Genomic DNA, 25,000 nt, shown 5'->3' with positions numbered 1-25,000 from the left:
CAGAAAGGTTGTGAATATACACTCTTTAATGTCACATGGTGTTTTACAGACATAATGAGCATGGAGAAATAAGAGCAAGAGTAAAAACAGAGAAAACGAGAGCAGAGAAGAAATAGAACCAAGTGAAAAGGGTTAAACACCAGAGCTCCTGCTCCTCGCTCCTCACTGCTGTGCGCTCGGGGTCGGGGTGAACAGCGAGCGGCTCATTATCATTTAAAGGAACAGGCGCTGAAAGCGGGCGTTCTGAACAGGGCTGTTGACACAGGGGGAGAACACTGCTGTGGGGTTTGATCCTTGTGGTGTTTTGACTGAAGCAGGTCACAGACAATTCATTAATACAAAGAAAAATGCCATTTTCTTAAAAAAAAAATCAATAACTTGAATAGTGGTGTTATCTACAGTTTCAAAAGGCTATTTCTCCTGTGAAAACCTGTTGAGGATTTAATTTGTATCAAATTCTGGTGGAATATATCATTGCATGTAGGTATTTACATGTATAATATATCAGGGCCATTTTTATGATTCTGCATTCTCACATTGTATAAAAATAGTTTGATTTATTTTGTTTGTGTCTGTTTATTATTGAATACAGGGTGTGTGTGTGTGTGTGTGTGTTGTATTGGTTTTCATCAGACTGCAAATTGCTCTCTGTTCCCTGGCCAGTGATGCGATCGATCTCATAACACTCACACAGGCTATTCTTGGCCTGATTGGATGATAGGGACGTTATTGATGTGTGGGTGTCAGTAAGAGGCTTTTTGATTGGCTGGAGTGATTGTAACACTGAGCTCTGTATACCGGGAGGTTATTCTCTGCCTTTGAACTGTCGTTACCTTGGATTTTGCCGCTTTGTGAGGAAAGGAGTCTTACCTCTGCCACCTGATGGTACAGCAGCGCCATTACAAGTCTGTGTCTTTACACTGTTTACCATTTACCTGTAGCTTGTATTGTTTTGTTTTGGTATTTGTTTTCTAGTCTTTTGTTCAATGTGCACTAAAATAAAGTGTGAAAATTCAGCTTTGACGCAAATTCCACGTTCAGAGAGAAATAAAGGAGGGAAGGGGAGTTTGATACATGGCAGATACATTATTATTTTTGTTATTATCTCCTTAGGGAAGTGACTACAGTGCTTTGATTCAGCAGAATGCGGAAATAAAACGTGTTCATTTCACAGAGATTATGACATCTGTCTTTATGAGGCTGTGAAATGGATCTTTAACGTTTAGAGCTTGTTTAAAATGTGCTGAATCTACAGTAGAAATATGCTGCAGTCAGTGTTCGGTGGTCATTTCAGTCTCTGACCATCTGTCACGGCCTCTGTTCAGACTGATTTCACAAGAGGATCCTGGTAACGGGACCCAGGGTTATTTGATTAGAATATTATTTTAAAGTACATCCCCGTATCCATGGGTTAACACTTGGGGTTAGATGGTTTTGATGGTTGCTGTGACCCCAGTGAAAAGTACTGCATAAGAATATTAATCATTTTGGCCTGTAATACACAACCGTAGTCACCAGGGGCGTAGAAAATAGATCTAAATTCACCTGGAGTTCTTGCTTATTAGATATGAATCAGACTTATTTACTCATGGTTAGAACGTGCTCCACACAGGGCATATTTTCTCACGTGATTAGGGACGTCTCCAGAAGGGGGTGCTAATGTGTGTCACATCAATGACTCTTAGTTTTCCGTTTTTTTAAAGCAACATTTAAGTAAGATTTGGCGTTTTTGCTCCGGGGCTCCCCCTACAGTTGTACACTTTTACAGCACTGAATTAAATCAAGAGGGGGTAAGTGTTTCCTACCTGCCTCCAAAAGTTACATAGTGCGTGTTTTGCAGTGCTGAGGCTGGAGAAACAACAACAGAGACTCTGTTTTCTCTGTTACACCTCAGTGGATCATCGCAGTGATTTTGAAGCTGTGATTATAAGGTAAAAAGAATGTGTAATGTTCCTTTAAAGAAATACACATGCTGACATGGCACCGAATTAGATCAGAACCCTCTAAAAGTGTCCTCAGTGTCTGCTCTTAAAGTAAAATGGTACTTAAATGAGTCTGAATTCCATATATTTTACTAATCTCATTCATTACATTAATAGGGAGTTTTTAAATAGACCAGTGCTTATTATTATTATTATTATTATTATTTTTATTATTATGACCCTGTGGAGCATCTTATCACAAGTTTACATGTTGCTTTGAATTGAATAAACCGAGTTCATTTACTGAAACAAAGTTTACAGAGACTTGAATGACAGCAGAAATTATTATTTAATCCTCTCCCTGTGTGTTGTAACAGTGTGAATGTGTTGTAAGACCCTCGCTCAAACACACCTAGTTCCATTGTTTAAGAGCTGGATTAAAGCTGATCTCTCTCTCTTTCTCTCTCTCTCTGTCTCTCTCTTTGTCTGTCTGTCTGTCTGTCTGTCTCTCTCTCTGTGTGTGTGTGTGTCTCTCTCTCTCTCTCTCTCTGTGTGTGTGTCTCTCTCTCTGTGTGTGTGTCTCTCTCTGTGTGTGTCTCTCTCTCTCTGTGTGTGTCTCTCTCTCTCTGTGTGTGTCTCTCTCTCTCTGTGTGTGTCTCTCTCTCTCTGTGTGTGTCTCTCTCTCTCTGTGTGTGTCTCTCTCTCTCTCTGTGTGTCTCTCTCTCTCTCTCTGTGTCTCTCTCTCTCTCTCTGTGTGTGTGTCTCTCTCTCTCTCTCTGTGTGTGTGTCTCTCTCTCTCTCTCTCTGTGTGTGTGTCTCTCTCTCTCTCTCTCTGTGTGTGTGTCTCTCTCTCTCTCTCTCTGTGTGTGTGTCTCTCTCTCTCTCTCTCTCTCTGTGTGTGTCTCTCTCTCTGTGTGTGTCTCTCTCTTTCTCTCTCTCTCTCTCTCTCATTGAAGGTAAAGATGATGATGATGATGAGAAATGATTTGCGTCGGTGTGTCGTTTGCTCCGGATCTGTTTGTGTAACAGTTTGTCTCTGGGCTTGTCTCGTCTTGCTGCTGTCTTCCACACACTCTCAGAGGAGTAATCCTGTTTGTGTTTGGCTGTGAATGGATTCTATTTTGAGACGATACTAACAAGGAGAGACATGGGGATCACAGGAAATGTCATGATGTGAAATTACCTTCAGTCCAGTTGTGTCTAATATAATTGTAATAATATCATATATAAATGATTAAACTTTTTTAATAGACTTTTTGCCTTGTGCTAATTGAGTTAAACAGAGCACATTATGGAGAACAAAATTAATTTCTGTCTATTTTTAGCCTAATGTCCAAATGTGCAGTTACACCCCTTTTACATAGCAACGTTTCACACGTGAAATACACTTGAATGGACTGTGCTGACAGTTCCCCAAACGTGTGCAGGATGAAACCACTCCTAAGTACAGAGATCAGGTTTGACACTTGAATTTGCCTCACGAGTTGTTTCACTACTACTTTGATGTTAATAATCAGTAATATCCATACTCCTGTTGTTAACATTTACTGTAAAGATCTGTTATAATGATCCCACCACGTGCATTGCTCTTCTTCCACCAAAAGAAAAAGCTTGTGCTTCATGATAAACAGGGACTGTAGAAATTCAGTTCAAGTCTGAGATATGTATTTGATTCCTATATCTGTAACACAGGACCTCTACATCTGGCCTCTGCAGCAATTAGCGTCTTTAATACTGAGTTAAATACCAGTCAAATCTGACGTGCATCAGAGAGGATCAGATTTTGAAGTAATTACCTGCGGACACACACCTTGTTCCTGTGTTTATTTCTTGAATAATTAATGAGTGTTTGTATGATTGATTGCCATTAAACCGGGTTAGATGTGTTTCACAGTGGAAATATACAGTGTCGCAGTGTTGTTTGTTTATTTTAACTTGTTAAAGCCTCACAAAGTCCTTCCTGTTTTTCTCTCTCTAGGCTGAGTCTGGTTATGGATCTGAGTCCAGTTTGCGGAGACATGGCTCAATGCTGTCTCTCACATCCGCCACCAGTGGCTACTCTGCCACCTCCACCTCCTCCTTCAAGGTAGAAACGTACACACACACACACACACACGCTTGGATGCAGTTTTGCTCACGTTCCCCAAAGCAGCTCTACTGTAGTCTACCTTCACGTTTCTTTAAAGGAGCAGCCTTTCGTTTCCTCCGATGACTCTCCTTAATGTTATGACAGCAGTTAAACCCAGTTTACACTTCTGCATCGAATCTACGCGTTAGGCAACGCATCGACGTGAAGCCTGACGTGCACCTTTCCATAAATGTAACTACATGAGGCACACCACAACCACTGTGACTGGTCAGTAGTCCGATGGACATTGTAAGGTTAACCAAACAAGTACAAAACATGAACTCCTCCTCCTTAAACTGTGCTCTGTCTCCAACAACCACCTACTCCCTAAATAGTGCACTTTAAAGATGTATAAGAGTGATACTGTTGCACCACGCCATTGTGCACTGCATAGTGTTGAGGCAGATGTTTGAGGTTCAGCCCTAGTGGTGCGGCGATGTTACTGCAGGGCGATGCAGACATCAACACGCTCACAACGGCATAGGCACTGCATCGAGTCTCTGTTATCGTTTACTAAATCTGTCCCAAACGCGCCCACCTCCGTGTGTCTGAATACTTTTGAACAGGCCTTGGACGTTTTGTCTCTGTCTTGCAGAAGGGCCACAGTCTGCGGGAGAAGCTGGCCGAGATGGAGACGTTCAGAGACATCCTGTGCCGTCAGGTGGACACGCTGCAGAAGTACTTTGATGCCTGCGCAGACGCTGTGTGTAAAGATGAGCTGCAGAGAGACAAGAGTGAGTCGTTTTGGTTCTCTTTGTTGATGCAGAGTGATAAAGGACTGTGCAAAACTCAGAGGCCACACTTTATTTACTTCATTTCCATTCAAAATGAACTAGAAGTTATTCATTTTTCAGGAAGAGCATGGGGCATGTATTTAACTGATCATTACACAGCCTCTGCTTGTAAATATTTTTAAACAGTATCAGCATTCGGCTCATACATGGTTTGAAGAGAGATCTGATCTGAGAGTTGGGGGTAAAATTCTTTCTTTTTCTCTTTCTCTCTCTTTCTCTTGCGCTCTCTCTCTCTTTGTCTCTCTTGCTCTCTCTCTCTCTCTCTCTCTCTTGCTCTCTCTCTCCCTCTCTCTTGCTCTCTCTCTCCCTCTCTCTCACCCTCTCTCTCTCTCTCTCTCTCTCTCTCTCTTTGTCTCTCTCTCTCTTGCCCTCTCTCTCACACACTTTTTTTTCTCTCTCTCTCTCTCTCTTGTTCACTCTTTCTTTGGCAGGATGCTTCAGCAGCATTACAGTGGTCTGTTGATTGTCTGACACAATCAGATGCTGCTTTTGTTCTCTCAGTCCTCCACCCTTCACCTCCCTCCCTCCCTCCCTCTCTCTCTCTCTCTCTCTCACTTATCCTCCCACTTCGTTCGTGCCTCTCTCTTCTTTTATCTCTCTACATCTACTTCTTTCTATCCTTTTTCAGTCCTGCTTCTCAGTCAGTCTCCAGTCTCTCTCTCTCTCCCCCTCTCCGTGTAGAGGGAGCTTCTCTATTGTAGTGCTGTGTTGGTACAGTGGCGCTGTACAGTTTGTGTGTCAGTGCACTGGCAGCTCTAGGCAGCGCCTTCCACTGAGGCCATTGAGTTCATTGTGTGTGTGTTTCTCTGCTCAGTTGTGGAGGACGATGAAGATGACTTCCCAACCACTCGCTCTGATGGAGAATACCTGCACAATCACAACGGCAGCAGAGAGAAATGTGAGTTTAACATCAACACCTCAAACACTTCCCAAAGGCAGGCGTTTAAATGAGTTTAATGTTTTCACATTGGGATTCGTTAAGAAGTTGTGCCAGGGCCAGTGGAAGACGTTTGGTAAGTGGAGCGTGGAAATTCATTTAAAGAATAATCTGCTTTGAGTTAAAAGAAAGTCTAGTTGGAGTTTAATATGGAAGCTTTATTTCCTACAAAAACATCTGGGTTTTTCTCTCCCACTCCACCTCCTGGTGCAAAATGTATTGTTTTCATGCATTCGGGCATTGTTTTAACATATTGGTCAGTGCTGATCTGTTTGTTTAACTGTGATCTTTGGTGATTGGAATACAATTAGAAAAATAAGTTGTGTAGTATTTCTTTTAAAGGGATTAAATTTGGTGTAGGAAGCAGGGACTAACAGAACTGACGGCACCTTTAAATGTACACTCCTCCTCCTCCTCGTCCTCTTTGCATTCTCACTCTCTCACTCTCTGTTTATCACACAGTAATAACTCAGTCCACCTGTAAAACTCTTTTATTTTTATTTACTTGTGTGTGTAGTGTTCCAGTCTCTGAGCACTAAGGGCATCAATGGGATAGACTTTAAAGGGGAGGCCATCACCTTCAAGGCCACTACAGCAGGAATCCTGGCCACACTTTCTCACTGCATCGACCTGATGGTGAAGAGAGAGGACAGCTGGCAGAGGAGACTGGATAAGGTAATATAACTCATTATAACTGATCATATGACTCTCTGAACAAAACCTGATCTCTCCCTTTTTGCTGCTGATAAAATCTGAAAATAAATGTAGAGTGAAGTTAGTGCTGCATTACCACCGACTCATGGCACTTTTCCACTGCTTGGTGCTTGGTACTCGACTTTACTCTGCTTTTTTTACTGATTTCCATCAGGTAAATGTTGCCCTGGTCCTGGAACCGGGTTCTTTTTTTTAAGTCCCAGAGTCGAGTCGGTGACGAGTGATCTCTGGTTGGCCAGAAAGAGTCATCACTCAACACCACAGGCTCTTTTGCTAACAGCAGAAATAGCATTTAGCGCTTAGAGTTCTCCTCAAAGCGTGTTGAGCTGGTGCTAGGCGTAGAGTCAACCGAAGCAGTAGCAGCCGGCCATGACCAGAGCTGAGGAGAGAATAAATAATAAACAATTTCAAAAACACTATTAGGTGAATGTTCACCCTCAGACTGAGGCCTCAGAGGAATGACTAGTTAACGTCACTTCAACGGAACGCTAACTTATCTCTTTGAGCCATGAAATATCTGGGTTTATCTCAAATTTGGTGACTGTTTATCACTAACATACCACGATTACGATGTTTAATTTATAACCGAAGCCTAAGATTAAATATATGAGTGTATTAGATAATGGCTTTTTATGGACTAATGGAAACTAAGGGTTTAAATGATTTAACTCCAAACATCTTGAGCTTTTGGACGCTCCGGTCTGGCCACCCCTCTGTTTGGAGCCTTTTATAGCCAGTCTGCTTTCTATATTAATGACAGACAGTAGACAGCAGGACTAATGCAGTCCATTAGACCTGATATTACAGAATAAACAGTATAAATCGATGAATCTGCAGTGATTAGTTTGCAGTTTTGCTTGTGGAGGATCCATGATTTAAATTCTCTGCCTGTTCTTTTACAGTAATACATATAAAAAATTGGTGGACACCATCGTAAATGTGCATTATTGATGACGTAATATTTGCTGCTTTTGGAAATAAAACCTGCACCAACACAAAAACAAAGACATTTTAACATTGTCTTATTTTTAAAAATAACACATTGTTATTACCGCTGTCATAGTTTAGTGACAAACGGACCGGAAAGTAGTGACTTGCACTTGCACATGTGGAGATGCAAGGGTTTGGTCCAACATTGTTGGAGCATCCCTAGGGTTCCTTCACAGAGAAATGGTTTAAAAGTGTAATGCGGTTTAGTTTGGTCTAGATTTGTCATTCCTGCTACTTTTTAAATGATCAGTTTGGGCAGTCGGTTTAGTGACGGCTGTGAGTTGGAAGTTGAGGTGGTGAGTGGTGGGGGGGGGTGTTGTGTTTCTGTCGGCGGAGGCAGATTCCTGCAGACACGTGCTGGATCACTGCATGCAGCTTCCTGCTCTCGCAAAATGGAAGCTTTTGTTTTCTGAGAGAATGATGAATCTGTAACACAGAGAATGAAGGGATCTATTTTCTAGACCTGTCTGTGCCTGGCGTGGTGCTGCAGGAGGATGTGAGTAGAAGCATAGCCTTTACGTGAAGGTCTGTCCACTTGGTGACACATCGGGGCACGATTAGGCTCCTCTCTCTTTCTCTTTCTAACCCCAAAACTCATGCACATGTAACAGTCTTTAATGCCTCTCCCCTTCCTCCATCCTGTGCATGAGCAGGAACGCAGCCTGTTGCTGATTGGCTGGAAGAGTGTTGTGTTTCTTGGTCCTAGCCACTTTCTGTGTCTCCCAGTTACTGAGCTAGGGCTGTGTATGAGCACCAGACTTCATTTCAGTGCGCAAACAGACTGGAAAATGAGTGAAACCACAAGAAACCTGAGATGAATTTTTACAAATATTGTATTGGATTAAAAGCGTATACAGTGCCTTTTAAGCCCAACTTTTATAGGCACTGATAAAATAAAACAAAGATCATATATTGTTTAGCCTTTGGCTCAGATTCCCCTGTGCATCTCGAGAATGACAGAGGGTTGTTCTCAATTGGGGCTCCCCTTGTTGTCCAGAGACAAGAAAATGAGTTGAATAAAAGTATGTTTGTGTACACTCACACATCCACCCTAAGTCAGACGGAGAGGGTGGACCAGAGGGAATCTTCCAGCTCACATTTCTCTCTCTCTCTCTGACTTTCTCTCTCTTTCTTTCTCCTCTCTTTCTCTCTCTCTCTTTCTCTCTCTCTTCTCTCTCTCTCTCTCTCCCCCTCATATTCTCCCACCTACTCTTTCTCTCTGTAGGAGACAGAGAAAAGGAGGAGAGTGGAGGAGGCCTATAAAACAGCATTGTCTGAACTGAAGAAGAAATCTCATTTCGGAGGCCCAGACTATGAGGTGGGGTTTGTAAGGAATACTGAATAATCTTCATTATGTGATTAAATAAGAGCTTAGATGCAGCACATTTTATCATATACAGAGCCCCGTGCAGACACACTTCTTTCTAAAAGAAAACTTGTTTTTGGCTGTAATTAAACAAACTCTAATTCTGTGACATGACATTAACTTAAGGGGAGTAGCCCTTTTTTTTTTTTTTTTTTTTTATTTTTTTTTTTTTTTATTTTTTTTAGAAGCGTACAGAACACCACACCATCAGCAGTGAGCTAGAGCCTTTTAAGGATTCATATATGGTGTGATGATACGGGGAAGGCAGTGATAAATCTGGAGAAAAGAAGAGTTTTTGAGCTTAACATTCCCTCTCTGATATATTGGTGAAATGAAAAACTGGGCAATGTAATGTCTGTCTTTCTCTCTCCACCTTTGCTCCCGCTGCTGTCCTCAGGAGGGCCCGAACAGTCTTATAAACGAGGATGAGTTCTTCGATGCCGTTGAGGCTGCTCTGGACAGACAGGACAAAATAGAGGAACAGGTGAATATATGGGTTATTAATTTCCTCACACCACTCCTTTATCCCTGATTCATGTTTGAAGAGAGCACTGAATAACACTGAGCAGGTTGAACTTTCAGGGTCTGCTCACATAAGGTATTAAATCTAACAGATGATGATGATGTGTGTGTGTGGGTTTGTGTGTTGCAGACTCACACAGAGAAGTGTCGGATACAGAGGATCAGCCCAATGCCTTCAGGAGATGCTTACTCCACCATGGGCACGCACCGCTTCGCTGAGAAGGTGAACGTCTGACTCTGTATTTCGTGCCTGACATAGTGCATCTGAAGCTTTTGCTTTTACTTGGAAATTTTAGATGTTGGATAATGCTGTGAAGATTTAGTTTTAAGAGCGTGTCAGTGATGTTAACTGGGCAGCACATCATTTTCATTACACATTTGTCAGGTTTTAGATGCCGTCTTCTTTTCCTATTCTTTTCTCTTGTACTTTTGGTGTTATCCCAAATTTTTCTCTTCCCTCCAACCCCAACTTCACTTAATATTATTGCTTACCAATAATTTCCTGCACTTCTTCTCCATCCTCTGCTCCAGTCCTCCTCCCCTCTGTCCTGCGCTGTAGTCCCCAGCCCCTCACTACTTCTCCATGAGCACAGATTCAGTGTTGAGGTAAACAGCGCCCTCTAGCTCCTGGCTGAATAACTCTGCTCTTGTGGACTGTAGTTTGATTTACAGCTGTGATGATGGCATGGTACTGGAGCTAAAAAATCTACACTTAGATGAGACATGGACATCATGTCGTGTTGAAGCAGCTAATCCAGGGAATGTGTCGCTAACAGGGCCGAAAGTAAAGCGGGGCTAACGAGTCGTATTAATGCATTGTTTTATTTAAACTTCTCTTTTGTTATTGTTTGCATTTTAAATCTGTTTAAGAGCAGAAATCGGTCGCGGTGAGGGCTGCACAATATGGTAATATATATTTAAACAAGTTATAGTGTTTGCATTATTTTGAGTTATACATAGAGATGAAATATTGTTTTTATATTGAACTCACAGTTTGAAAGATTTGCATATTTCAAATGGCTAGAAATGATGTTTTTATTCTAGCCTATATTATCAAAACAGTGGGGAAATAGCAAAGGTCTATAGCAAAGTTAGACCAATCAGAGATAGCCAAACAACTGTGGTGTGAACATAACCACAACTAAAAGCCTCCACATTCAGTGCTCAGAATTAAAAACAGATATCCTTTGTCGTCTTTGTTATAAAAACAAATCTGGACCTGATTTATTTTACTTTAATTTAGATATTTGTTTTATCAATTGTAAATTAAGTCAGGGCGGCATGGTGGAGCAGCAGGTAGTGTCTCTCTCACAGCTCCAGGGTCCTGGATGTTGTGGGTCCGAGTCTCGCTCTGGGTGACTGTCTGTGAGGAGTGTGCTGTGTTCTCTCTGTGTCTGTGTGGGTTTCCTCTGGGTGACTGTCTGTGAGGAGCGTGGTGTATTCTCTCTGTGTCTGCGTGGGTCTCCTCCGGGTGCTCTGGTTTCCTCCCATGCTACAAAAACACACGTGGATAGGCAACTTAAGTATTCATAGGTGTGAGTTTGTGTCGCCCTGGTGCCCCCTCCAGGGTGTGTTTCTGCCTTGCACCCAGTTATCCCGGGTAGGCTCCGGACCCACCACCCTGAACTGGATAAGCACTTATATAATGAATGAATTAATGTAATTTAAGTTGAAATTTGGCTATCAGTCAGAAAATATCACAATGTGGTAGTTTCCCCTGATACTTCAGCTCTAGTTTTACATTGATATTGCAGAAGGCTTCAGTATCTAGCCGAGCCTTTCAGCCAGCAAACATCTTGATCCAAATAACCAAGGCCGGTCTTAATCTGTCTCACATTGATGGGTTTTAAATACGTTGCACAACAATGACTAGTATTTAGTATCTAGTATTTTGTCTGTATTGTGCAGTCCTTGTTGCTATAAGTGGTTGTTTACTTCATTTGCTTGCCGCTTGTGGTTTTAGCATGGCCTTAGTAAAATAAATCATTGATAAAAATGGCCTCTGCCCCACTTTTTGTTTTTCGCTCTTGCTGCTGTTACAGACGTAAATGGTCAGAGAGGCATATATTTGGACGTGACCTCGGATCATCACTCGTCCTGTTCATCTCTGTCTTCCTCGCTGTTCTCCCACAGGTGGAGGAGATGGTGCAGAATCACATGACGTACTCCCTGCAGGATGTGGGTGGAGACGCAAACTGGCAGCTGGTGGTGGAGGAGGGAGAGATGAAGGTGAGGCTGGAGGAGAGGAAGGAGCTTTTATGGAAGTGCTTTTTATTGTCATTTCTGGGCTACAAACACAAAGCTCACAAATACCAAAGCATTCATTTCATTCATTATTTGGCGAGTAACAGTCTTTGCGCATGCTCATGTTTTTGTGTGTGTGTGTGTGTTGTAGGTGTACAGGAGAGAGGTTGAGGAGAACGGTATTGTGTTGGATCCTCTTAAAGCCACACACTCAGTGAAGGGGGTCACAGGTCATGAAGTCTGCCACTATTTCTGGGACACAGACGTCCGCAATGACTGGGAGAGTGAGTGTATACACACACACACACACACACACACACACACACACTCCTAATTGTAACGTAACAGGAGATTAAATATATGTCTGAAATTTAGTGAATTTTTTTTTTTTCCCCCCCAAGTCATTTTGTTTGTTGTTCCTGTCGGGAAATGCGTGGTGATGTAGAAATGTAGATAAATATTCGGAGTGTCACAGTATATTGGAATAGCTCTGTAAGTAAATTCCCAGGGAATACCGTGTGAAATATTTCAGATGTTTTTATACTAAAATGTAGTGCTGAACGTTTGAATAAAACATCCTCAGAAGCTCAACTCTAACTACGAATCATCTCACATCATCGGCCAGCATCTTACTCCTCACATTTCTGTAGACATCTCTAGTCTTTGTAATGCCCTTCTGTTTCTGCTCTTTATGTCGCTGTACTGAGCTTTATTTTGTTTTGATCAATGTTCAGGCGTTTCACATAATGCTCACCTTCACCAGGCAGTGCCTTAGGCCCGAGGGACAGCTTTATCTTCTCAGTTTTAAAATGACTCCATTACTGCGTATAGCATATTTATGAATACATATGACATGTATGATTATTTAAAATATGAATATATATTTAATAATAATAAATATTGATTGTGAATTTTTCGTGATCTATTCCTTTTTTATAATTACAGCCACCGTCGAAAACTTCAACATAGTGGAGACATTGTCCGATAACGCCATAATCATCTACCAGACCCACAAGGTACCACAGAATGAGCAGAATATATTCTTTCTGTTTGTTTCTCACTGATTTAAGTGTTGTGCTAGTATTTATTCAGAAGGCGGTGCTGCTTCTTGTATTAGATCAAACCCACTTAATGGTATGTGAAGCTTTCTGAAACGGACTTGTTAGGGGTAATAATTAGGTGTGTATATTTCACACTGCCTTTTCCTCTGACGTGATGTAAACGTCTTGTGTCCCTCAGAGGGTGTGGCCTGCGTCACAGAGAGACGTTCTGTATTTATCTGCAATCCGTAAAATCCTCGCCAACAACGAGAACGACCCAGACACCTGGATCGTCTGCAACTTCTCTGTTGACCACGACAATGCCCAGGTAAGGAACCCACTGCTCTGGAAATGTGTGTTTATGCCCGATCTCTTTGTATATCATTGTGTTTGCACGTCTTTTGGTGTCAATTTTTAAAAACCAACTGCTGCAGTATTTGTTGATTATATTGATTACTGGCCACATTTTTCTCGCAAATGTAATCAGTAACAATAGACACAGTCATATTTCATAAGTCACACAAGCCATTGAGACAATCTAATTGTCTGTGACTTGCTTTGGTTAAAATTCCACAAGGATCAAACCCCACAGCAGCATTCTTCCTCGCTGTCTGAACAGCCCTGTTCAGAACGCCCGCTCACTCTCGACCCCGAGCGCACAGCAGTGAGGAGCAGAAGCTCTGGTTTTTAGCCGTTTTCACTCTGTTCTCTTTCTTCTCCGTTCTCGTTTTCTCACTTTTTACTCAGTGCTCTTATTTCTCTGCACTCGTTGTCTGTTTTGCTGCGTTTAACCTCGTCTTTGCGCTCTCACGTAAACACGGGTCCAGCGCTGTGATTGGACAGACTCAGACGAGGGGACGGAGCTATTCTAAAGTCTCTGTACTTGTCATGTGACGTGGGTTGGTAGGCTCCAGAAACCCAAATTAATGGCATATGCAATGAAAAGGTGGATTTTTTTTTTCACTTTTTGATGTTTTGACCATATTAATGGGACATTGCTGAAACTGTGCACCTTTAAAGATTCTCATTGAAGACCACCAGAGTGCCTGTCTGTGTTAGCGTAGTTCACCCACCTAACCACATCCTGAATCTCTACCAGTGTCAAGGTGCAAGGTGCCTTAGACGAACCACAAAGCCACTCTGTCACTGAGGTTTTCTCAGGCACCGAAAATACCTGTGCTGATGCCATTGCTGAAATAGCTATTTTTAATTAGCTTTAAATAATATGCATTATTTAAAAAAAAAAATCGCCTAGTGCTCCTTCAACACTTTAATGCTGAAGTCAGTGAGAGAAACATCCAGATAATTTCAGATTGCACTCTGTGACTTTCACTGAGGCTGTACCTCTCTCTGTGTCGTTCAGCCGAGCAGCAGATGTGTCCGTGCCAAAATCAACATCGCCATGATCTGCCAGACGCTGGTGAGTCCTCCAGAGGGTGACAAAGAGATCAGCAGAGACAACATACTGTGTAAAATCACATACGTCGCCAATGGTGAGAGAACTTTATTAATATATAATTGTGTTAATAATGAATCCAACCTGACCACCCAGTCTTTGACAGAACTTCTTTTAAAGAGAGACTTATGAAGCAGTTATTTAATCTGATGAGTTAAGAGTACATTGCTCCTTAAGAGACAGTGGTGTGATGATGATGATGATGGATGTGTGATTGTTCATTTTTGTCCAGTGAATCCCGGTGGCTGGGCTCCAGCATCTGTACTCAGAGCCGTCGCTAAGAGAGAATATCCCAAATTCCTGAAACGCTTCACCTCCTACGTCCAGGAGAAAACTGCCGGAAAACCCATTCTCTTCTGAGAAATCAGGTGTGGCTCTTACACAACCTTCTCTGTCATTAAAACAATCTCAGATTTCATTCACAGATCAAACCTCAGGCCAATTTTGTGAAAAATAAATTGTTCAACATTTGTGTTAAAGGGAGCTTTTTCTGCTGAAGTTATTCAGCCACATAAACACTAGTGAGGTTACTGAGGCTGGATGATAAGTTCTGGATCACAAACACCATTCATTCATTCATTATCTGTAACCCTTATCCAGTTCAGGGTCGCGGTGGGTCCAGAGCCTACCTGGAATCATTGGGCGCAAGGCGGGAATACACCCTGGAGGGGGCGCCAGTCCTTCACAGGGCAACACACACACATTCACTCACACCTACGGACACTTTTGAGCCAATCCACCTACCAACTTGTGTTTTTGGAGCGTGGAAGGAACCCGGAGGTTTACTTCCCTCAGCAGCTAGCGTCCCCTCAGCGTTTCGGCGCGGTGGATTCTAATCGTCCTGTTTTATTGCAATTTTATTTATCTTTGCTCTGGGGGAAGAGTGAAATAGACGGGAGTTGTGCTTGCGTTGCATCAAGGGGTTGCCTTCGCGACTGAGGGAGGGTTTGATGCCGCCTTAAAATTCGTCCACATGAAGGTGTCTCAGTAGGCAGCGTATTTAAGGTGTCTATGAATTGGGACAGCCTACGTGTCGAGAGTGCGCACACTGTGACGTAAAATGCTCTCTAGTTAGACAGCTCACTAGGTGTTGGGACGTACTGATAGTGTCTAGTTAGAGTTTCTGCGCTGAATACGTCACTTCTAACAAAATATCAGTATTAATTAATGACAATTAATTAATTCTGAACGTTTTCATTGTTTACTAAAAATGTTATTTCTGCTTTAAAATGCATGAATTTGTTTTAATAAATATATCGCATGTTTTTATTTTGTCTCTCCAGTCTGAGCATACTGCGTCCCCCTCTACACTCCCAGCTCAGCGCCCCCTGGCAATGTGGACGACTCACTGCAGCCCCTTATCTCCAGACTGTTCAGAACAATGGCTGCCATATGAAGAAAACTACATTACCCACAAGTCCTGGCAGCAGGCCTCCCTACATGCCCCCATAGACTTTAAGGCGGTCCTGTGGCTTTAATCCGTTTATAAATATATATATATAGAGAGAGAGAGAAAGAGAGAGAAGCAGAGGAGTACAGAGCTTTTCAAACTTCAGCATTGATCTGTATTTTCTGGCAGAGATAGATCTATATATTAATGTTAAGAGAGATGTATGTATGTGAGATAAAGTCAGAGGTTTATTTAATGGCTGTTTTTGAAGCTGAAGAGAAAACAGCTCCATTTTAGTCCTGCTTCTTGTCGTTAGATTTATTTTTAATTCTTGAAGTAGGTTTTTTTGGCATTGCTTTACTGTAGTGTGGTGTCCTTAAGTCTGCACAACACCTTCAAAATAAACTGACAAAGCTGTACAAAAACATTTATAAATACTTATTCCAATGGGCACCAGTTTACATAAAAACATTGACATAACACCCGTGTTAGACGCAGAGGGTCGAATCCCAAATGATTCACTGTCCCACAGATAGTGTGTTCCATGTTACATCTTTTCTAGAGGGTGTATGGACCTCAAGAACCTCACGCGTTAATACAAATGTCTTTCTGTTTGGCCTGTGCTGACCTGTCAAGAGTGTAGGAGCTGTTGTTTTTGACCTAGTGCACTCCAAAGATGATGGGGAGTCGTCTGAGATTCAGCCAGGGGCTTTAACTCCATTTATAACAAAGTGATCGTTTTCTTGCACGCCTTGTTAAATTGATGAATTATTAAGATTGTTTACGCTGAGAACATCACTGTGATAAAATCTAACGGCGAACACACTTCTGCACAAAACAGTATTAAAATATCGATGTCCGCAGTCATAACCAGCATCCGATAGTTAACTAGGGCTCCCTCTCTGCATATTGTCATCGACAGTCACAGTTTATTAGCTGAACTTCACGGCTTTATTGAGCTTTATTGAAACTGTGCGTCTTAATGAAACATCTGTCATTGTTTTGGTCAAAACACCACAAGGATAAAACACAACAGCGCCTCTTGAAAATGAAAAAGAAATCCTTTCTGTGGAAGTTTCAGACTTCGGGCACATGACGACAGCGTCACATGACTTGTCACGTGACGGGGTTATTTTCATGGTGGACGTGTTTGAGCTCTAATTAAACCAAAGCAGACTTTGTCATGAACAGTGCGTATTGGAATAAGTCTTTTATAAACGCGAGGCTGTAATCATTTCTATAGCCGTCATTACACTGTAGCCTTTTGAACACCACTCTACAGTAAAGATTCTGGGTTTCGTTGCTGCAGTTTGGTTGTTTTGCTCCCTGCTTTTCCCACCTCCATGCTGCTATTACCCTCCAACACAGGCAACAGCGCTGAGACCCTCCCCCCTTCCCCACCGCCCCTCCCCCCAACTGTCACTGAGGGCTGTCACTGACCTATGAACCACAACCAACATCGTCTGCCTTTTCGTCCCGATCTCTTTGATGAAGCCCAGTTCGTCTGGTGCTGAGGAGGAGGTGGTGGTTTGGAAAAGTGTTTATCTTTTGGTTTTCCTGTATTTTTTTTTTTGTTTGTTTTTTGCCGTTTTTGATTTCAAATCTCTGAATTTGTACGTTTTTAGTTGTACATTGTATGCTTTGACGTGGCGTACCGTAGCACAATTAAGGATCCAAGTAGTGCTAGGTGGAGAAACGTGGGATTTTTAAAATAGGGGCAGACACATGTTTTACGTCTCGATTCTTTGTATATAATTTCCTAATTATTGCTTCGACCGCGTGAGATTGTCGGCCAATGCTTCTGCGTGATCCATCAAACTCCACATGCCTTAGAGAGGGGGAGAGAGGTGTGTGTGTGTGTGTGTGTCTCTGTGTGAATGAGAGAGAATGTGAATGAGTAAACGAGTGTGTTTGCAGGTGTGTCCGGGTCCGAGGAGTGAAGAAGGTTGTGCGTTTGTCTGTAAAATCCCTAGTGAAGTGCCTCAGTCTTGATTCTCGATGCGAGGTACCTCCCACAGCCATGATCTCTGTACCAGAGGGACGGCTTCAAAAATGTCTGACCTCTGACCTTGGTACAGAAATGAAGATATGACATTTTAGTTTTTTATTACTTGACACTTCTGATTATTCAAAAGATGTGAGTTTGCAATCAGCGCGGACAGAGAGACGCCTAAAAGATGTGCTCTTGGGACGGGGGAAATACCAATCGGGTTTATATTCTGTTCCCGGGGAGACCTCTGGAGTCGTGTTGTTGGTCTGTGCTTCTCCTCATGCCCATATAAGGACTTCCAGCTTCCAAAAATGTCCGAAACTAAAATGTACACAAAACAAAAACATATCCAATGTTGCAGGAAAACTAATGTTGATCTGTTCATTACCATCATAGACCCGGCCCAAATGCCCCAAACAGAACAGCGGTTTTGTCCACAGTTGCGTCGGCAGCAGTAGGCTTGGTACACATTGAAATAACCTTGTTTCTATCTTCACTGTCATCCGCTCTTCTGACGCTGTAAGAGCATGTTGTAGTTCTATAATCACAGAAAGTAGTCCAGCTGTTGTTCTGCATACTTGTTAGCCCCTTTTCACCCTCTTCTTCAAAGGTCATGACCCACCACACTGCTAGGGTGGTGGATTATTCTCTGATGACACTGAGGTGTAACTGAGGTGTGGATCAGACACAGCAGCAGCTGCTGGAGTTTTTAAACCCCTCCTCCGACAGCGCCCTGTGTCACTGATGAAGGGCTGGAGGACGACTAACTTTATTAGTTTACAGTTATTTAATGTTCATATGTAAACTTCTCATAATTCAGTGGGTCCAGGGGGATTGTGGGAGGGCGGGGAAAAGGACATGTTTTGAAACCATTTTGTTTTGTGAAACCACAGGAAGCAGTACAGTAACGCTGGGTATTTTCTCATGGAGAACACATGCATTCATCTAGATTTCCTCGTATGGGCATGACGCAGACGACTGACGCAGCATTTTCTGTCTCTGCGGAAAGAGGCAGGGTTTAAAGTCAGAAATGGCTCGTACGTGGATTATTTATGAAGGTTAGCTCCTCTTCGGTGTGTAATAATACGTTTACAATGAGGCCTGTGCTATGCGTATTGCCTCATTTTGAAATTGAGGTTTAAATTGAGCATGTGGCACAGCCACTCAGAGCAGACGTCATTTCCAGCTCAGTCTTAAAAGCACGGTCTCTATTTCTGTTGTTGAAGGAGGAGTGTGTGTTTATGAATCCTAAAGGTTTTACATCAGAAACCCACACGAACGAAACTGAATGTTGTGGACCCTTTAATGACCCTTGACCCTCGAGGCCTGATGACGAGGGTGGAGTTTGTAACAGATTTAAATCTGAAGCTCCAGTGAAGGCCTTGGTCTTCGCTCTGTTCTGTTAAAGAGGCGGAGAACTGTTAATGACGCATCAGACCCTCTTTAGTGGCTACAACTACAGATGAACTCCACTGATTTTTCAGTGTGCGCTTAATTCTTTAAAAGCAGGTGTAAGAACAGCGACAGTGTTTTGGTGTGAAGTGGGTGATTGTAGAGAAACTCACTTATTTCCAGTGGTGTTGGGAGGAACCAGGGGTCTGTGTACATCACAAACCCAGCAGTTCATTTCCTCCACAACCAGCCGTTGTGGAATCAATGGGAAATCTTAAATGTAACACTCCCTTTTACGCAACGAATGTTTTTGTTGAAAAGATTTTAAGCGAAAACAACCATTTTGTGTAAAAACAGTAGAAACCATAAACTGGCTCCTATCATCACTGCGAACGATTCGGACTCAGAGAGAGACTCCTAAACGTCGTCTTAATGATTTGATTAGGCACAGATTCTGAAAAATGAGTGGACTTTCACTAACGCAGGGTGCACAACTCCACTGCTTCAGAATCAGTGACAAAGCATCAGAAACATTGCTCCAGGGCTGTGTTTCTGAACAAACAGGAAAATCACAGCTGTTTGGAAAGTATTGGAAGGCGAATATAATCTTGAGAATCTAATCAACAGCTGATTGGACCGTTTTCTTAATGCGACGATGGGAAACAGCCAATCAGGGTGGAGTTCTGCACCTAATAGAAATGAATGTGAAGTGTGTGTGTGTGTGTGTGTCAGAATTGGACATCCCTCTAATACCAGTAGTTTGTCATTGTTGCATTTGCACTGAATGTAATGTAATTTGAATAAAGACAAACAACATTTCTGTAAATAAAGATATAATCACACTAACACTGTCTGAGTGGAGTGACTGGGCACGGACGAGTAAATAACAACACACACTAGGTACAGAAATGTATGCTTTGAGCAGTGTTCTACAGAATAGATTTTTCCGTATCGAAGGTAAACGTCGTATTTAAAATGGGGCACGTTCACATGCAGCAAAACAACACATCAAAAGAAATAATAGACTTCTCAGAGCCAAGCATGTAGTAAATTATTATTTAATAAAATAGTTTTATAAATCAATAACACAGCCGCAGAGGATCTGTTTAAATATTAAACTGAACGTTCACTGGACGGCAGCTTTATCACATGGCTTCAGCGGAGGAAGAACATCGGGAACAGAACGCATGCCTCGTATTAATAACGGACACTAAAAGCACTTGTGTGTCACAGCAACTTCACCCTCACCCTCACCCCTTAAAGGGGAACCCCACTGAACTTTCCAGATTTCTGCTTAATCAGATGTAGAGAAAGTAACTGAAAGTCTGTTTGCAACCACAGAATTATGCAGAAATCACCTTTAAAAGGAGCATTCAGTCATTTTCACCATGGATTCTTGTCCAATGAACCGTTACGCTGACACCTAGTGGCCTGGGGTCTCACCCATCTGATCACAGCAGCTGTCCTCCACACTGTGACACGTTCACGATGAATGGACCAATAGAAATGCTCCAAAAATAACTGAGTAAAATCTTTACCTTGACTTCCGTTTCAAGGTAAGAATGTTTTTTCCCTTCTGTAAAGTTCTAAGGTTCTTCTTTAGAAAGCGACAGTCTTCAAACCATGTGAGCTGCTACCTCTGCAACAATAATAATCATCTTAAATACTGTGCACCATTTTGGTGATTAAAAATGACTGACTGCAACTTTAACCCCCTCCCTCCCGGCAGAAAGTGTGTGTGTGTGTACGCTCCATAAAGGCCACATGGCACAAAGACAGGATTGTCCATTAGCAAATGGACACACAGACAGACAGAGACAGACACTTACTGCTCATGCGCACACAACAGACACAGAGCTAAGCAGCTGCATCCACACACTTTAAATACAATTCACATACCGTGTCCTTATATTATTTAAAGGGCAGGTCCACTACGTTTTCTACAAAATATCTACGACATTCATCTGTTGACAGTGATGCAGTGTGGGTTTGGTGTGGAACGCTCTGTCGTACAGAAACGCTTCAAACCTGAGGTTCAGACTCATCTCTGTAGACAGATTAATGTTGTAGAAACTGAGGATGAATGGAACCAAACATCCGAATAATTAAGTGCTTCCTTAAAAGTTTATATAAGTAATTTATATAAATATTGATACACTTTCTCGGTCTGAAAAGTGCATTAAACTCCATTCATAGTTAGAGCAGGGCGTTAAGGCAGAAACAGCCCCTGGACGAGGGGAAATAAAACCCCTGGCTCCTTTACCCGTCACTGGAAGGAAATCTGGGCGTCTCTCCACAGTTGAACCACTCTGAAGGATGGCTACTGACGGCAGAGATGTGGAAAACATCGGTGGAACTGCCCTTATTTTAAAACAAAAAAAAAACCATGGTATTAGTCGTTAGTGCAATCGGCTTCAGTGTGTTACCGAGTTATTTACCGACGAGCTAAAGCATCACTGCTTTGACATAATCTTTTCTTTGAACTCCGTTTGGCAAAAGAAACACTTGGTAATCTCCAATGATTAAACACAGGGTAAATGTAAAGTATAAACTATTTGAGAACCAGGTTCAGAACAGACTTAAACACACCTCTAAGCCGTTCGTTAATGAATTAAACGTGAATTCATTCACTCTTCAGTAAGGGCTTCATCCTGTTCACGGTCCGGAGTTTTCGTGCTCAGACCAGAGACGGCGGTGAATTTCATAGAGGGGCATTAAAGGGTTAAACCACATTGGATTTCTGTGACATAATTAGTAACATTATTCGTTCAAGTCTTTAGTTGGGAGCACTCCACTGGTGACGTGTTATCCCTCAGTTTCCTGTTAAATAAAGTGCGGTATTTAACAAAGCGAGATATCCCGGTTTAGCCAGATAACTTAAGCTCAAAGTTGAGGATCGTCCCAGCAACAGAGTCCCGCAACTTCTTATTACTATTGGACCGGCTCAGTTTGGAGGAATGGGGGGGGGATTATATGCTTTAACTGCCATAATAGTGACACCTAGTGGCCTGGACGGAACAGAGACATTAAATAAGGCAGCCCCGATGTGGGAGACCCGCTCTGTGGAGAAGAAACTGCTTCATTCAGGGAGTACAGAGCATCTTTACCCTTCTCTCTGGTGGTCAATGACGTATTGCTGTTCAAAGAGATACAAGGAGAGATCTGGCTTTGTTAAATACCCCTCAGGTCTGTGAAGTATGTAAGCAATTACATTGAATGACCCTTGACCCTGCATCCATACAGAGCACAAACGTCCGTCACGGCCCAGACGCTGATGCACCCTCCTCCGGAACGTCAGACCTATTCGGTTTTTAACCCTTCAGTTCTTGTTGAACGTAGTGTGTTTGCGTTGCCTCCTCCGACTTGTAGTGGTAACATCCTGAGAGCGAATTTTGGCAAAAGTAAAACAGTACATAACAGACTCCACTTCCCAGAATGCAGCAGGGCGCTCTCCGCCTCGTGTCTGGGAGGTGTAGTTCTCAGGAAGGTTCCCTCGGCGAGGATTCACACATTTCTGGGAGGTGGACCTTTGATCTGGGGGTAGAAACAGACCTCAGACTTTGAGCAAAACACATATGGGTATGTTCTGCACTTCCTTCTTAAACACGGAACAACAGCGAGGACGGCAACAAACGCTGGATTTCTCAGATAAGGATGAAAATTTAAACCCAAACTCAAGCCTGAACAATAAGAAGAAAACAAAAAAACATTCCTGGGTTTATCCGACCATCAGAGAAACACTGAGTGTGACACAAAGTGAGATTTTTGGGGTTAAACCTAAGGTCAAGTCCAATACAAAGTCTGTAAATTCTGACTTCATCTGAACATCTTTCAAACAGTAAACGGTGTGTCTTTACGACCTGATTAACTCCTTCTAAATGTTTGGGACCCTGTGAAGGACTGGCGCCCCCTCCAGGGTGTATTCCCACCTTGCGCCCAATGATTCCAGGTAGGCTCCGGACCCACCGCGACCCTCGGTTACAGATAATGAATGAATGCGTGAATGTTTGGGTCTGATTATTATATCGTGAGGAGGCGTTCACAGGTAAGGGGCAGGAACTGTGTTTAAGAAGGAGGTACTTGTCAAATGATACATTCCTTATATTCCCCACATTCCCTCTTCTGCAGGGCATTGTGGGTCGTGTGGTGCTGTGTTACCTGTTGAGAGTCAAGTGACTCTTGACGAGATGTCCAGCAGCGAGAGCGGCCATGAGGGACAGTTCTCCAGCCAACACCGCAGCGCAGAGAACCTGAGCCAGGGTTCGGGCATTTTCACCTGGAGAGTGTTCACTCGCTCCTTGAACACCCAGCATCTATACACACACACACACACACACACAATAAAAGAGAGTACTATGAGAATTATATTCGAGAGAGAGAGAGGAAAAAAAACAACAAGAAAACGTGTGTGTACCTGTAAACAGGCTTGCTGTGGGGGCAGGTTTGTGCCCCCTCCCACTGTTCCCAGCTCGATCGAGGGCATAGTGCAAGAAATCCATAGGTCCTCCCCCTTATAGCCCACTGCCTCCATCAGGGTAATACAGTTACTACTACCCACGGTCTGACCAGGGTCCTACAGTGAGACAGAGAGTTATTTTATTTTTATTTTGCATATTTAAATTAGAGGGGTGGCACGGCGGTGCAGCAGGTAGCGTCGGAGTCGCACCGCTCCAGGGACCCTGCGCGGGTTTCAGTCACTTGTATGACAAATAATCATCATCATTTCAAATGTGATGATCGTGACAGCCCTAACTGTCCTCCTCCTCCTCAGTCCACAGCTGAGGAGCCCTTGAGCAAAGCACTGAACCCACAACTGCTCCCCGGGCGCCAGGGACAGCTGCCCCCCGCTCTGGGTGTGTGTTCACTCCCACAGAGGGGTTAAATGTGGAAGACATTTTGTTGTATGTTGTACAATGACAAATGGTTTACGTTTTAGTGACAGTCTACAGCAGAGAAACAGGAGAGCAGACAGTTGCTGAGATTTCAGACTCACCTGTCCACAGGCGATGTAAACGGCTGCCACAATGTTGGCCGCCTGTGCGTTGAAGCCCCCGATGCTGCCTGCCATCGCAGAGCCCACCAGGTTTTTACTGACGTTCAGCTTCACCAGGGCTGCCGTGCTCGTCTTCAGCACCTAGAGGGAGCCAGAGAGACGTGGGAGAGTTCAGCATTTTCCTCAGCGTCCTGATTCCTGCCCACAGCCCTAAAGGCTCAGTTTTGCGGCGACGTTGAAGGGTGGACCACAGGGGTATAGAAATATTTAAAGTGTTGGAAGCTTGAAAACAGAACTGGGACACTCCGATTTGTCTTTTATTGAATTATTGACAAAAGATAATATTATAGTTCTCTATATTTTCTGAGCTTTTTTCTTATTGGTTTATGTGTGAAATAAACCAGAGGATTGTTGTGATTTGTGAGTAAAAGTCTTCGTAATATTATTACTGTCTGTGAGGAGTGTGGTGTGTTCTCTCTGTGTCTGCGTGGGTTTCCTCCGGGTGACTGTCTGTGAGGAGTGTGGTGTGTTCTCCGTGTCTGTGTGGGTTTCCTCCGGGTGACTGTCTGTGAGGAGTGTGGTGTGTCTGTGTGGGTTTCCTCCGGGTGACTGTCTGTGAGGAGTGTGGTGTGTTCTCCCCGTGTCTGCGTGGGTTTCCTCTGGGTGACTGTCTGTGAGGAGTGTGGTGTGTTCTCCCCGTGTCTGCGTGGGAAATCAATATATCTTGTTCTTTAGAAAAGCTGCCTCTGTACCTCTCTGACCACCTGAGCCGGGATGGTGGCCTCACACACAGTGGACTTCCCCCGACCCTGGATCCAGTTCACAGCGGCAGGTTTTTTATCAGTGCAGTAATTCCCACTGACCGCCAACACACACAGGTCAGAAAACTGCTCCCTCAGCCTCAATAAAGCCTGCTCTGTACCCTATACACACACACACACACACACACACACACACGAGACAGAGACAGAGAATGAGAATATTTATATGGGTGTTTATTGTGTTTTCATTTTAAAAATTCATAAAAATTCTAATAAACTTTTCTGCATTTAACTTCACACACCAGGGCTCTAGACTTACCTTTAGCACTGGAGCCCTGGCACAAGGTCAGTTGCACCCAGA

The 25,000-nt window shown here is 43.0% G+C and overlaps 2 protein-coding genes across 3 annotated transcripts in view; one reads left to right on the top strand and one right to left on the bottom strand.

The window, feature by feature from the left end:
• LOC136668177 (ceramide transfer protein) overlaps positions 1–19,745 on the top strand; it is a 56,860-nt gene extending 37,115 nt beyond the window's left edge. The window contains exons 4-18 of one of the 2 annotated variants that reach the window (XM_066645518.1): positions 3,901–4,008; positions 4,646–4,784; positions 5,659–5,742; positions 6,299–6,456; positions 8,711–8,803; positions 9,249–9,335; positions 9,504–9,596; positions 9,905–9,979; positions 11,507–11,602; positions 11,769–11,901; positions 12,563–12,633; positions 12,857–12,985; positions 14,021–14,150; positions 14,346–14,481; positions 15,397–19,745. In XM_066645518.1, coding sequence (XP_066501615.1) covers positions 3,901–4,008; positions 4,646–4,784; positions 5,659–5,742; positions 6,299–6,456; positions 8,711–8,803; positions 9,249–9,335; positions 9,504–9,596; positions 9,905–9,979; positions 11,507–11,602; positions 11,769–11,901; positions 12,563–12,633; positions 12,857–12,985; positions 14,021–14,150; positions 14,346–14,473 — 1,524 coding nt within the window. In that variant the 3' untranslated portion in view covers positions 14,474–14,481; positions 15,397–19,745. The remainder of the gene's footprint in view (positions 1–3,900; positions 4,009–4,645; positions 4,785–5,658; positions 5,743–6,298; positions 6,457–8,710; positions 8,804–9,248; positions 9,336–9,503; positions 9,597–9,904; positions 9,980–11,506; positions 11,603–11,768; positions 11,902–12,562; positions 12,634–12,856; positions 12,986–14,020; positions 14,151–14,345; positions 14,482–15,396) is intronic. The other variant, XM_066645519.1, reaches the window with a different exon arrangement.
• A 189-nt stretch (positions 19,746–19,934) lies between these two features.
• Positions 19,935–24,940, bottom strand: LOC136668439 (3-hydroxy-3-methylglutaryl-coenzyme A reductase-like). Its single transcript, XM_066645960.1, has 5 exons — positions 24,631–24,940; positions 23,879–24,019; positions 23,300–23,458; positions 23,044–23,198; positions 19,935–22,419 (listed from the first exon to the last, which is right to left on the bottom strand). The coding sequence occupies exons 2-5, from the start codon at positions 23,951–23,953 to the stop codon at positions 22,365–22,367; spliced, it is 444 nt and encodes a 147-aa protein (XP_066502057.1). The 5' UTR covers positions 23,954–24,019; positions 24,631–24,940; the 3' UTR covers positions 19,935–22,364.
• Positions 24,941–25,000: the final 60 nt, after the last annotated feature.

Source organism: Hoplias malabaricus, chromosome 15 (genome assembly GCF_029633855.1).
Source record: "Hoplias malabaricus isolate fHopMal1 chromosome 15, fHopMal1.hap1, whole genome shotgun sequence".
Taxonomy (NCBI): domain Eukaryota; kingdom Metazoa; phylum Chordata; class Actinopteri; order Characiformes; family Erythrinidae; genus Hoplias; species Hoplias malabaricus.
This window is presented reverse-complemented; position numbering and strand designations above follow the sequence as displayed.

What these genes read in the sequence shown, in the direction of transcription:
- LOC136668439 (XM_066645960.1), bottom strand. Translation starts at nt 23,953, where the DNA reads ATGGCAGGCAGCATCGGGGGCTTCAACGCACAGGCGGCCAACATTGTG. An exon ending in TTTACATCGCCTGTGGACAG is followed by an intron (nt 23,459 to 23,878) that starts GTGAGTCTGAAA and finishes GTCTCACTGTAG; the next exon opens with GACCCTGGTCAGACCGTGGG. An exon ending in AGTCACTTGACTCTCAACAG is followed by an intron (nt 22,420 to 23,043) that starts GTAACACAGCAC and finishes TTCTACCCCCAG; the next exon opens with ATCAAAGGTCCACCTCCCAG.